Source organism: Schistocerca cancellata, chromosome 5 (genome assembly GCF_023864275.1).
Source record: "Schistocerca cancellata isolate TAMUIC-IGC-003103 chromosome 5, iqSchCanc2.1, whole genome shotgun sequence".
Lineage (NCBI taxonomy): Eukaryota > Metazoa > Arthropoda > Insecta > Orthoptera > Acrididae > Schistocerca > Schistocerca cancellata.
The window spans coordinates 12,346,807-12,360,937 of NC_064630.1; the positions used below are offsets into that span (position 1 = coordinate 12,346,807).

The following is a 14,131-nucleotide window of genomic DNA, read 5'->3' on the forward strand; positions in this document are numbered from 1 at the left end:
CTGGCGGATGACATCGAAAAAGTTCAAAGAAGGGCGGCTCGTTTTGTACTATCGCGAAACAGGGGAGTTAGTGCCACAGACATGATACGTGAATTGGAGTGACAATCATTAAAACAAAGGCGTTTTTTCTTCTCATGAAATTTCAATCACCGGTTTTCTCCTCCGATTCCGAAAACATTCTGTTGGTACCTACCTACATAGGACAAAATGATCATCACTATAAAGTAAGAGAAATCAGGGCTCGCAGAGAAAAAATTAATTGCTCGTTTTTCCCGCGAGCCATTCGAGAGTCCCACGGTAGAGAGACGGCTTGAAGGTGGTTCATTGAACCCTCAGCCAGGCACTTAATTGTGAATAGCAAAGTAATATCGTAGGTGTAGATGTAGATTATAGCCTATTATAGCCTACTAGGCGGTGTAGCAGGGTTTTCCTCAATGATGTACAAAGGAACACCCTCTGCCACAAATAAACCTCTTCAGTATCCTATATTTTCATAAAGTCTTATATCAGTAATGGTGAATAATTTTTTTTGTAGTGCCTTTTGGAGAAGCAAGTGAAGGGACGTTGTACGCGGAGAGTTGTACAGTTATGGAACAGGTCCAGTGCACCAGTACAGGGTCGGTGAGACCCACGTGGGGACAGTTTGAGTATTTTGTGCTGTTGTAGTTATTCTAATCAGACTTTATAGCGGAGATAAGAGGGAGCAAAACCACCTTGGTTACTTTGAGTTCGCGACTGGCGACAAAGAGTTGATTTTGGCAGGAACGGTCTGCCTAAGTAGAAAGTTAAACACATTGTGATGTGAGGTGTCCGATCAGCTACTCCTAATATCCTATAGATTCAGCCCCTCTCAGGACGTTAACTCATATTACACCTGAATTACTATTTCTATCAGAAACGTGTGTTCTTACTGTCATCCATTCTGCGAACTAATGATTCACTGGATAGTTGGCCTACCTCATTAACGGCTGGACCCTTGGCCTATAAGGAAATAAGTATTAATCAGTGACTTTTTCCTGTTATTAACCGAAATTCTCAACAGCAACTATTTGAGACACGGACCAGCTGCCTCTGGATAAACAAAGGAGTATATGTAAACGAACGCCGGCCTGTGTGGCCGAGCGGTTCTATTCGCTTCAGTTTGGAACCTCACGACCGCTACGGTCGCAGGTTCGAATCCTGTCTCGGGCATAGATGTGTGTGATGTCCTTAGGTTAGTTAGGTTTAAGTAGCTCTAAGTTCTAGGGGACTGATGACCTGCGATGTTAAGTCCCATAGTGCTCAGAGCCATTTGAACCATTTTTGTAAACAAACGTCTGTGTTAATCTCAATGTGTGATGAATAGCAGTGTGAAATGAGGTTTTTGAAAGACACTCACATAACTGGTAATTTTGTGAAGAAAATAATTTTGTCAAACAGAAGTTTATGGACATAGCTAACGGCTAATGAACAGTTACATGTATTGCCTAAGGTGGAAGACGTCACATTTGATTGGAACACAAATGCATCTGACGATACTAAACGGAATGGTATGCGAATAACCAAATTATCACCGAGGTGTGGCGAACCTACAGTTGTCGAATGCTCTGAGGACATTCTCATCACGACAAAGACATCCGTAGGAATACATTATTATCATGAAGGGGAAGTCGGCATAACTAGTACAACCTGGAAGTTGTTAACATATGTGCATCTCAGGACAGCAAACGCGAAATTTCACCCTGTGCAACAGGTAGGACTGAGGGCAGTACTGCATTGTAAAGATAGGTTTTAGTAACTAAGCATTAGGAATGTGGCATGTAATGTATTAATTAGTGTGGCTACAGATAACGTACAGCTGTTGGAGGAAACCAAATCCCTAATGCATGATTTAACAAGGCCAGGAGGGCAACGGAAGGGGAAAACTGTCAAAAGAATTGTAAGAAATACAGATCGCATATATACAGGGTGAAACAAAAATGCACAGCACAAACTGCGGGACTTTTCCCACATGTAGACGAATAAATTTTTATGTCAACATGGGTCTGGAAACGGTTTGTTTCCATGCTATAACTCATTTTCTCCAACTCATTAATCATGGGAAACACACAATAACATGGGGAACATGCACTCATAGTGACATCTGGTTAAATGTGCACCAGCAATGTTTTGTTTAAATGTCCCTGTTGGAAAGTGACGTACGTAATTGGTTTTTTACAGGTAACTTTAACTGTTCCAGCGATCAGTTCGACCGTTGTACGCACATGACCGTCCATCATGATGTCTTTCCTGCCTCGCTGCTTACAACCCCAATTTAGGCCATTTGACGATGGTGATGCTTGGCTGCTATGCAGACCACCGGCTTTGTTTTCCATCTTGTGTCTTTGTCGTCCTCTGAGCTTTTTCATACACTGATACATCTACATCTACATCTACATCCGCAAGCCACCTGACGGTGTGTGGCGGAGGGTAGCCTGAGTACCTCTATCGGTTCTCCCTTCTATTCCAGTCTCGTATTGTTCGTGGAAAGGATTGTCTGTATGCTTCTGTGTGGGCTCTACTCTCTCTGATTTTATCCTCATGGTCTCTTCGCGAGATATACGTAGGAGGGAGCAATATACTGCTTGACTCTTCGTGAAGGTATGTTCTCGAAACTTTATCAGAAGCCCGTACCGAGCTACTGAGCGTCTCTCCTGCAGAGTCTTCCACAAGAGTTTATCTATCAGCTCCGTAACGCTTTCGCGATTACTAAATGATCCTGAAACGAAGCGCGCTGTTCTCCGTTGGATGTTTTCTATCTCTCCTATCAACCCTATCTGGTACGGATCCCACACTGCTGAGCAGTATTCAAGCAGTGGGCGAACAAGCGTACTGTAACCTACTTCCTTTGTTTTCGGATTGCATTTCCTTAGGATTCTTCCAATGAATCTCAGTCTGGCATCTGCTTTACCGACGATCAACTTTATATGATCATTGCATTTTAAATCAGTCCTAATGCGTACTCCCAGATAATTTATGGAATTAACTGCTACCAGTTGCTGACCTGCTATTTTGTAGCTAAATGATAAGGGATCAATCTTTCTATGTATTCGCAGCACATTACACTTGTCTACATTGAGATTCAATTGCCATTCCCTGCACCATGCGTCAATTCGCTGCAGATCCTCCTGCGTTTCAGTACAAATTTCCATTGTTACAACCTCTCGATACACCACAGCATCATCTGCAAAAAGCCTCAGTGAAATTCCGATGAATATCCACAAGAAACACATAGAAAACATTTAGTTCTATAGTCCTTTGCATTATGTCCATACCTCTTATAGGCTGTTATTTTGGTACGGATTGCATGTGTATGCTCTGACTCATCACGATGGTAACAAAAATCTTTTAACTTACTCGCTCTTTTTGCCCAGTTTGGTGTCTACACCCATCTCATCTTGGTAGTCTTTCAGTGTCTGTTACAGTCTTTGGCTACATGGTCCAGATTACCACAAATGTAGCATTCCGTATCCCTTGTTTATTACTATTATTATTACACTGCCAATGATGTTGCCCTAGAAACTTCATTTTTTCTCCCGTGGATATTATAAAGGTCACCTCCTCTTGTGTTATTTCAGCTGAATCGCTTACGCTACTGTGTTCGCCTCTACTGTGCACCATGTTCTGTATTCTTAAAATTTTGTATTTATGGGGATCCACAGCCTCTAGATGTTTAACACACGTGAACATGGTCCGTAGTACGCTGTATTTTCTCATTTGCCATTCTCTGAATGAAACAAGCATAACGTAGTGCTTGAACTAACTCCACTGCACCTTTTAACTGCTTTCTTTCATCTACATCTACATCTACATCTACATTTATACTCCGCAAGCCACCCAACGGTGTGTGGCGGAGGGCACTTTACGTGCCACGGTCATTACCTCCCTTTCCTGTTCCAGTCGCGTAGGGTTCGCGGGAAGAACGACTGTCTGAAAGCCTCCGTGCGCGCTCTAATCTCTCTAATTTTACATTCGTGATCTCCTCGGGAGGTATAAGTAGGGGGAAGCAATATATTCGATACCTCATCCAGAAACGCACCCTCTCGAAACCTGGCGAGCAAGCTACACCGCGATGCAGAGCGCCTCTCTTGCAGAGTCTGCCACTTGAGTTTGTTAAACATCTCCGTAACGCTAGCACGGTTACCAAATAACCCTGTGACGAAACGCGCCGCTCTTCTTTGGATGTTCTCTATCTCCTCCGTCAACCCGATCTGGTACGGATCCCACACTGATGCGCAATACTCAAGTATAGGTCGAACGAGTGTTTTGTAAGCTACCTCCTTTGTTGATGGACACATTTTCTAAGGACTCTCCCAATGAATCTCACCCTGGTACCCGCCTTACCAACAATTAATTTTATATGATCATTCCACTTCAAATCGTTCCGCACGCATACTCCCAGATATTTTACAGAAGTAACTGCTACCAGTGTTTGTTCCGCTATCATATAATCATACAATAAAGGATCCTTCTTTCTATGCATTCTCAATACATTACATTTGTCTATGTTAAGGGTCAGTTGCCACTCCCTGCACCAAGTGCCTATCCGCTGCAGATCTTCCTGCATTTCGCTACAATTTTGTAATGCTGCAACTTCTCTGTATACTACAGCTATGGCAACTCTGAACGATCTGGGTACCTCATGTGTCCTATTTAAGGAGAAGGATATTGATTTCTCTGAGTGTAGTCAGGCTTGAAATAACCTACACGCATAAAATTCAATCGTTCTCTTGACAGAATAATTCTTCTCTAAAATGATTCATATCTCAGGCCAGTAACTCGTCGTATCTCTTACCGCCATCCCCAGTTGTTTTGGATTTGACATACCGGAATAAGAACGTCTCATTCTCGCTTTTTACTATTTCAAATGCGGCGTTCAAGTTCTCAATGAACTCTTGCATCTCCCTTTTGTTCGCCTCAGGTGTATTTGGTAATATGACTGGCTTATCCTACGCGCTTACACCGCTTCTTTCACTACTCGAGGACACAATTTTGTGCCATCACAAGAGACCTTTTATTTAATTTGTCAAAATGTCTTGACTGTTCTCATCTCTTCATGCTGATCTGTTGGACTTTGATGGTCTTCAGTGTCTTAGGCACCACTAATCGTATCACTCTTACTCTGCTGGGCTGGCCAGGTCACTCTCAGCAATGAAATGTCATGGCACCTGGCACTGCCCATTCACCTGGACCTTTGATCCCAGGGTGGGTGAGACGGACGACGCCAACGCACTGCACTAGAGCTTGATCAAAGGCGTGTTACTCTTGGGACTCATGGTATTCGATGTGTGTAGGTACATGTCTTCTGCCAGACATAGCACAAAGAGTTTACCGTGAGACCTTCGACTCCGGGTCGCGGTCGAACATCGGATTTTTATAGCGGCTAATCATGAAGCTTAACATAAGAGTGTGTTGCTGGTGGAGAACAGCCCGTAATAAAGTAAGAGGAGGCTAGGGAACGTCGAATATGATAAAATTTTCTAGATAACCATAGCTGGGAAGATGACCTCTATACCCGTACCTCACGGTGCATGCAGTGTTACATGAATGCGGCCGGTAGAAGCCGAAGCATTCGCTCACAAGCGTGCTCTTGAGAGGTGAAGAGCCGGAGTGGTTTTGATGTGAAAGAAGGAAGGATATGCCAGCATGGTCCAAAGAAGACATCAGTGCTTTAATTGCAGAATACGAACTAAAACTGTGATTTGGACTTCAGAAGGAAATATTACCTCAGCCGGTACAAACGAAATATTCCATCTGTTAAAAGAGTGTAATCTGCATATAACAGTGGTGAAAATTAACAACAAAATTATAACTGCTTGCACGGCGCTGTCGGAAAGGAATGTCATAGAGACCTCTCTATGAGAGATTGTGCTGGCAGTGATAACGTTTACGTGCCAGAAAGTATAGTTTCTAGACAGAAACCGATTCAGTAATGACATGAAATACGAGGGTTATTCGGAAAGTAAGAAACGATCGGTCGCGAAATGGATACCCCAGTGAAAATGCGAAGAAGTTTTGCACAGTTGTGTTGGGCAGTGTCTCTGGTATGCCCATCAATAGCGTTACGTCGTTCTTCTATTTAGATCTGAACACACAGGGAGCACATAAAGATACCTAGAACAATAGTGTCTCCCGCCAAGTATGAGGACCTGGTGAGAAATTTCGCCTGAAGCTATGCAGCCAACATTACATAACTGTCGTGCGTTTTCTTTTTCAAGACAATTCTCAGCCGCATTCTGCAGGAGCAATGAAGATGCTCCTGCATCGTTTTGAATTGGAAATGTTTGATTACCCACAATACAGCCAGTAGTTCCCTCCCTCTGAGTTTCATCTCTGCTCGCGTGAACCGCTGCTTATGAAGATACATTTTGGCACAGACAACGAGCTCTAGGCCAGCGTAGAACAGCGGTTCCCAACAGGTGGTCCGCTGACCCCTCAGGGGTCTGCGAGCTGTGCTAGAGGGGTCCGCAAGGTGCTACTAGAATAAAAAATATATTAAATATATTTCGTATGATAACATATTTTTCGTTTTGGCTGCTCAATATGTTTTCAATAATGAATATGTTAATGTTTTTTTCTAAGTACCAAAAATAGAAAACGTATAAAAAGACTCTTAATTTGGCTTTTTGGCTACTTGAAACTGTCATATGACAAGGTACCAATCATGCTCGATGAGGGGGTACTCGAGAAAATTTTGTTGGGAAACTCTTGCGTAGAGAATTGGCGGAAAGCACTGGCAGCGGCTTTCTGTAATGAGGGTACTGAAAAGGTGCTACAACGCTACAACAAACGTCTAAGTCGGATCGGCGACTATGGAGATAAGTATCTGGAAGTTGTAGCTAACTGTAGCAAATAAAACAGTTTTGGTTTTCACTGTGGTTTCCATTTCGCGACCTATCGTTCCTTACGTTCCGAATAGCCCTCTTATCATGGTATCGGGTAACTTCTCGGATGACGTAATTGTTTTCCGCGTTACAGAGTCTTACTCTGCATATTTCTGGAGCTAATAGTCCAGTAGAAATTAACAATAATCTTCGTCCACATTCAGTTTATCCCGAAACAAGTATTCGTCGTCTAAAATATGTTACTTTCGAACACATATCAAGCTTCCACTAGACTATAGTTTCCTTGTCCATTTCTTCTCCTTATTACGGCTTCTTTCCTCTTTTTGAGCTGTCCACTGCGGCCGCAGAGAAGGGAAGAGAATTTAGTGTTCTATTTTTTAATTCATGACTCTTATGACCGGTTTGATGCGGTTCTCCACGAACTGACCCCCTCTGCCAAGCTCTTCATTCCTGGAGTACCACTTGCACGCTATGCCTTCAACAGTTTATTGTATATATGAGCATTCCGATCTCTGCCTTCCTCCGCGGTCTTCACCCCCTGCACTTTCCTCACGTATCGTAGCATGGTTGTTATTCCTTGATGACTTAACTAATCTCCTGTCACACTGTTCCTTCTTGTCAATGTTTTCCACATCTTTGTACAAGTGTAAATAAAAAAGTACCATATAAAAGGTGTAATGGCTACCGCTGCTTACTTATTGCGTCGTGGTCTGGTTCAAGAGGCGGTGCGACTCACCCAGTATGTCGGACTGCGGCAACCACTTTCCCGTCTTCACGTTGGGCGGCTGGCCGGGCATCGAGTCCGTCTCCCACTTCCACAGGACTCGCTGCTTCAGCTGCGAAAACACCTTCAGGAAGGCGGACCGCTTCTCCTGAGGCCAGTGAGCACTTTGCAGGTTAGAGCCCATACTGAAGTATATCGCTCCGTCCGTGGCCTCGTCCAGAAACTTTTGTATATCCTGCATCAGAGGGAAGTTATTTCAGCAGAATATCTACATATTTTCACAGCTAGTGATAGGTACATATTTATCTGTTGGACGCTTTAATATTAACTGCAATTTTACCTGTGGTGCTGGGTTTAATGTGGTATACGTTGCAGGAGATGCGTACACTTTGCAACAGAATCAGAGGATCGCTTTTCCCAAATCTGGCAATTTCCTTCCATTATGACGCATAAGTTTGAAATTTGGCTCGAAGGTACCTACGGCCTTCCTTTGTGACACTGCAGAAGCGCGGCGCCCTGGTCCGTTGACGCTTCAAACGCCGAGGTGTCGACACGTGTGAAACAAAGGCCACAGCTCAAAAGATCAAGTTAACTATAACATGGATCTGTGATGTCACAAGGGCACCAAATTTCACCAACAATGTGTAACACCATGGGAAGATCTTCACAGCTGCTCTTATCCGTTTCACCACTTCTTTGGACGCCTCTGCGATGAGGTCAGAGCCGTGACACCCAGGGTTAAAATCACGCGGGTTTCTTATGGGTGGCAGAGGAAAACATTTCAGACACACACACAGTGTGTCCAATAAAAGGCGTCAATGAAACCACCTCATTTCCCTGGGAGTTGATTCCTACACCGTTCGCTGTTGAAAACGACAGATCGCAGTGTGATGCCCAAGAGGAAGATGTTGTTGACAACCTTAAATACTGCGTAGTTTTCGGACGTTTCCACACTTCTCTAAGGACTCTGTGGGGCTACATCCACACTGAACGTGGACGCACCCATTTGGTGTGCAAAGTGACCGCCGCCTTTGTATCGCTTGCAACACTATCATGTGGGTGGGTAAAGCAGTGAAGTGCCCTCTAAGAAGCCGCCTCCCCCCCCCCCTGCCCGCCAAGTTCGACAGTACCCTCGGTGCACCCACGCAACTTTGTTGAGAAAGTTACGAATGTGCCTCTCAGACACTTCGACACCAGCCTGGCACGTGCTCTAGCGCCGGAAATTGGCAAAAGCAAATAAAAAATTAAGAGTAAAATGATAACTTGTTGTACGACAGCGTGGTGCCTGTTCTTTCGCTGGTGATTCCGCACAAAGTGCCGATGCAGGTTAGTTAGTTAGTCAGTTACGCGTTCTATTAAATTAGATTAGATTAGATTTACTTTCATTCCAATTGATCCGTAGTGAGGAGGGCCTCCAGGATGTGGAACATGTCAGAAAAACAACAATACATGACAAATATTTACAAGTAGAACAAATAAGCTAATGTACCATTCCACAGGTCCCAAGTGGAATGATCGTCATTTTGTAATGAACACTAAGAGTCATTTTACAAATACTAAAGAACTGAATTTAAAAAAAAGTTTTTTATTTATTTATAAGGTAATAAACATGTAATACAACTACTGTAATACTTATTTACAATGAACACATTACTGCACTGAAATGGTGCAGAAGTTAGATTATACTTACACACAACCACACACACACAGACACAGACACACAAATTTTCAGTGAACACATTACTGCACTGAAATTGTGCAGAAGTTATGTTGTACTTAAATACAAATCACTTGGTTTTACTAAGATATTCATCAATGGAGTAGAAGGAGTTGGCCACCAATAAATCCTTTAGGCTTCTCTTAAACTGAATTTCATTGGTTGTTAAGCTTTTTATGGCTGCTGGCAAGTTATTGAAAATGTGTGTTCCTGAATAATGCACACCTTTTTGTACAAGACTAAGTGACTTTAAATCCTTTTGAAGATTATTCTTATTTCTAGTACTGATTCCATGAATTGAGCTGTTGGTTTGAAAAAGTGATATATTTTTAATAACAAATTTCATTAAGGAATAAATACACTCCTGGAAATTGAAATAAGAACACCGTGAATTCATTGTCCCAGGAAGGGGAAACTTTATTGACACATTCCTGGGGTCAGATACATCACATGATCACACTGACAGAACCACAGGCACATAGACACAGGCAACAGAGCATGCACAATGTCGGCACTAGTACAGTGTATATCCACCTTTCGCAGCAATGCAGGCTGCTATTCTCCCATGGAGACGATCGTAGAGATGCTGGATGTAGTCCTGTGGAACGGCTTGCCATGCCATTTCCACCTGGCGCCTCAGTTGGACCAGCGTTCGTGCTGGACGTGCAGACCGCGTGAGACGACGCTTCATCCAGTCCCAAACATGCTCAATGGGGGACAGATCCGGAGATCTTGCTGGCCAGGGTAGTTGACTTACATCTTCTAGAGCACTTTGGGTGGCACGGGATACATGAGGACGTGCATTGTCCTGTTGGAACAGCAAGTTCCCTTGCCGGTCTAGGAATGGTAGAACGATGGGTTCGATGACGGTTTGGATGTACCGTGCGCTATTCAGTGTCCCCTCGACGATCACCAGTGGTGTACGGCCAGTGTAGGAGATCGCTCCACACACCATGATGCCGGGTGTTGGCCCTGTGTGCCTCGGTCGTATGCAGTCCTGATTGTGGCGCTCACCTGCACGGCGCCAAACACGCATACGACCATCATTGGCACCAAGGCAGAAGCGACTCTCATCGCTGAAGACGACACGTCTCCATTCGTCCCTCCATTCACGCCTGTCGCGACACCACTGGAGGCGGGCTGCACGATGTTGGGGCGTGAGCGGAAGACGGCCTAACGGTGTGCGGGACCGTAGCCCAGCTTCATGGAGACGGTTGCGAATGGTCCTCGCCGATACCCCAGGAGCAACAGTGTCCCTAATTTGCTGGGAAGTGGCGGTGCGGTCCCCTACGGCACTGCGTAGGATCCTACGGTCTTGGCGTGCATCCGTGCGTCGCTGCGTTCCGGTCCCAGGTCGACGGGCACGTGCACCTTCCGCCGACCACTGGCGACAACATCGATGTACTGTGGAGACCTCACGCCCCACGTGTTGAGCAATTCGGCGGTACGTCCACCCGGCCTCCCGCATGCCCACTATACGCCCTCGCTCAAAGTCCGTCAACTGCACATACGGTTCACGTCCACGCTGTCGCGGCATGCTACCAGCGTTAAAGACTGCGATGGAGCTCCGTATGCCACGGCAAACTGGCTGACACTGACGGCGGCGGTGCACAAATGCTGCGCAGCTAGCGCCATTCGACGTCCAACACCGCGGTTCCTAGTGTGTCCGCTGTGCCGTGCGTGTGATCATTGCTTGTACAGCCCTCTCGCAGTGTCCGGAGCAAGTATGGTGGGTCTGACACACCGGTGTCAATGTGTTCTTTTTTCCATTTCCAGGAGTGTATATTGGGAAGCTGTAGTTAGTATCCCTAGTTCCCTAAACAGGCTTCTGCAGGATGTTCTTGAGTTCACACCACATATAATTCTTACTGCACGTTTTTGTGCCCGGAAAACGTTAGCTTGGCTTGATGAATTACCCCAAAAAATAATCCCATATGACATTATGGAATGAAAGTAAGCATCACTCTCACGGTTACCGTTATGTTGTGGAACGTTTCAAGTGCATAAGAAATGCACACACGAACCAAGGCTTCCTTTTTTTCAGCTTAAAATTTTTATTAACTACCCATTCCCTTAAATAGCACAAAATTCATGTATTACACCTATAGGTTTATTTATTCCTATTCAAGATTTCACCTATGGTATGGAAATTGTCAAGGAGTGTCAATTTATTTTTCAAACTGTTACTGCTGGCTCTCAGAAATTTTATTTCATCTGCTAATTTATCGAAAAGTTTTATAGCACCGTATTTTACCCCATTCTGCGCCACATATAGGTTAAGTAGGGGATAGTGTCTTTCTTTCTTCTGGTATTATAATCATGAATGTCACTGTTTTCTTTTTCTTATTTTTTTCTTTTTTAACTCGTCCATGTTGTTGAGGACAAATTCCAAGTGACATCGACAGCCCCTTCTCTTCCCTTTCCTTTCTCCCAACGCCACCTTCAGTTTATACTGGTATAAATGATAATGTGTTCATTAATGTTAATTAAAATTATTCGTTCCACAGTTCGATAAAGAATCGTTGCAAAGATTGCGAGTCGCCGCTGGTTGAGGAGAGTTTGTACCTCTTTAATTTAGACGAATCTTGTATGAGAACGAGACATGCACTCGACCCCCTCCATATCTACCAGCTAATTAATTACGCTCACAACGGTAACGGAAGGAAATGATGGTGGAGCCTGCTAGTTGGTAAAATAAGGAGTGCACACTCACAATAATTTATTAAAAATCGTAATCTAGTCAGAAACAGAACTTTATCATAATAAACAACCGGAAATGGGATTCTGCTTATATCTACAAAGTGATATGCGGATTAAATATTACAATGAGATTTATTATACATCAGAACATAAATGTACATGGTTGTCGACACACACACTAGGTTAAAGGATAGGGTATACTGAAATATTATCAGAATAAGTGTTGGAGAACAAGGGGCTCCTTCTCTCTGTGATGCAATAGATTGATGATAATGAGTGGAGGTCCTAATGAACCAAATATTAATCTCCCAACTATATACCAGTTTCACAAATAGTAGTGAGAGCTCAAATGGGATCACATGGAGAAACAAGCGAGGTGGACTTGTAGCAAAGCGAGTACGTGTGCTGCTGAGGGATTCAGTATAAAATTGATAAGGTCCTGCAATGCTGGAGCCGCAAAATACTGTACCCGTACTGAAACCTGCAGCACGTCATTGGTAGGCAGCGTCCTGATGACGTAGGCCCCGACTTCTGCCGTGCAGCAACACTATTTCAACCCCTGGCCTCGAAGGCTGTCCGTGAATTTTAAGTTTTTCCGAAAAAGAGCGACCAAGTCGCAAGACTGTCCGACCCCGACGAAGATCAGATCCCGAATTCCGCACTGTGATGCAATACAAGAGCGAAGCCAGCATTGCTCAACTCCCTACTCTCCTCGAAAACCGCGAATCAGCATTCAGTGCTGATTTCCCCCACACTGTCTCGGAATATCATTCGCGCCAATAGCGACCGTTCCCTGCGGTTTCGAGCAGCCTCAGTTTAAGTCGACAAATCATGCCTCTACTATTCAGCTGAGGGCACTGAACCTGCTACGAAAACAACCTGCCTAGACCACTGGCCTTCCTGGCGCCAGACAGTCGCGCCCAGCAGGGCACGGTCCACAATTCTGAGAATCAAGAGGACAATGCAGTCAGTCGGTGCCAGGAATCTTCGTTCCTGACGCGCCAGAACTGTAAATACATAAACTGCGGCGAACCTCAGATGTCTTTGCAAAAACAGACAAAATGTCTTGTGGGACAACAGCAATCAGCGATTTTATAATGTTACTTAAAATCCGTCTTGATTGCAAAAATTTTTTTATTATTCATATGACCGGTTTCGGTTCATTCAGAACCATCTTCAGATCTGTAAAAATAATTATACTAATTTACTATTTCACGGAAGCAAATGTTTTTCATCCTATCTAATCAACATCAAATGTACCAGAACGTACCTGATATTTCAGTTACAAGAGTAAACCGTCCAAATCCAGCAACTTTCACATGCTACGTCACATAAAATTGGTTGGCAGAGTGCACGTCATTTATATTAATTATAACACTATTACCGACAGGTGGCGTCTGGTACATTTGTTACATTCCATTTGTACATACTGTCCTTTGTACAGTCTGTCCTATATATTGTTTACATCAGTCATTACATTTGATCTTATATACACATGAATCCTGAAATTAGGACAGACTGGTAGGAACTTTGAAACCAGATTCAGGGAGCACACCTACTCTCAAAACAAAACAGCTTTTGGGGCGCATATGGCTGCGACAAAGCACTCAGTCACGAATATTGAAAACAATTTAGAAATCCTGCATAGAGCTCATAAGGGGCGGTTTCTTAACATCTTGGAAGAGATCGAAATATACACCCACAAAAATAAAGATCCGAATTTAATCCTCAACGATCAAAACGAATTCAATCATAACGCCTATTTTAGCATTTATGACGACCTACTAAGATGACAACTGTTGCGTGTGGAGATCCAGGCCGAGGGATGAGAGATGGTGTGCGGTGGAGAAGCCGGAAGACGCGTGCAGCGCCTGGCGTCGTTGACGGGGCCCTCCTGTGCGGCCCTCTTGCCCGCGGCGATGGACATCAGACGACTGAGCGCACCGCGGCACAACACCAAAATGGCGGGAACCACGGAAGCAGACCGTAGAGGAAAACTAGTTCACACCAGCACCATAGATATATAAATCACCCTATGCTTTTAGATCGTATAAAAATGATAATTTTACTGTTTTTAATCCTGACAAGTACAGATTTTAACTTTGACGTCTACATATTTTAAACAAA

The 14,131-nt window shown here is 44.1% G+C and overlaps 1 protein-coding gene across 1 annotated transcript in view; it reads right to left on the bottom strand.

Moving 5' to 3' along the window:
- Window positions 1-14,131, bottom strand: part of LOC126187747 (UDP-glycosyltransferase UGT5-like) — a 73,437-nt gene that overhangs the window by 12,163 nt on the left and 47,143 nt on the right. Inside the window, exon 3 of the mRNA XM_049928999.1 lies at window positions 7,600-7,822. Coding sequence (XP_049784956.1) covers window positions 7,600-7,822 — 223 coding nt within the window. The remainder of the gene's footprint in view (window positions 1-7,599; window positions 7,823-14,131) is intronic.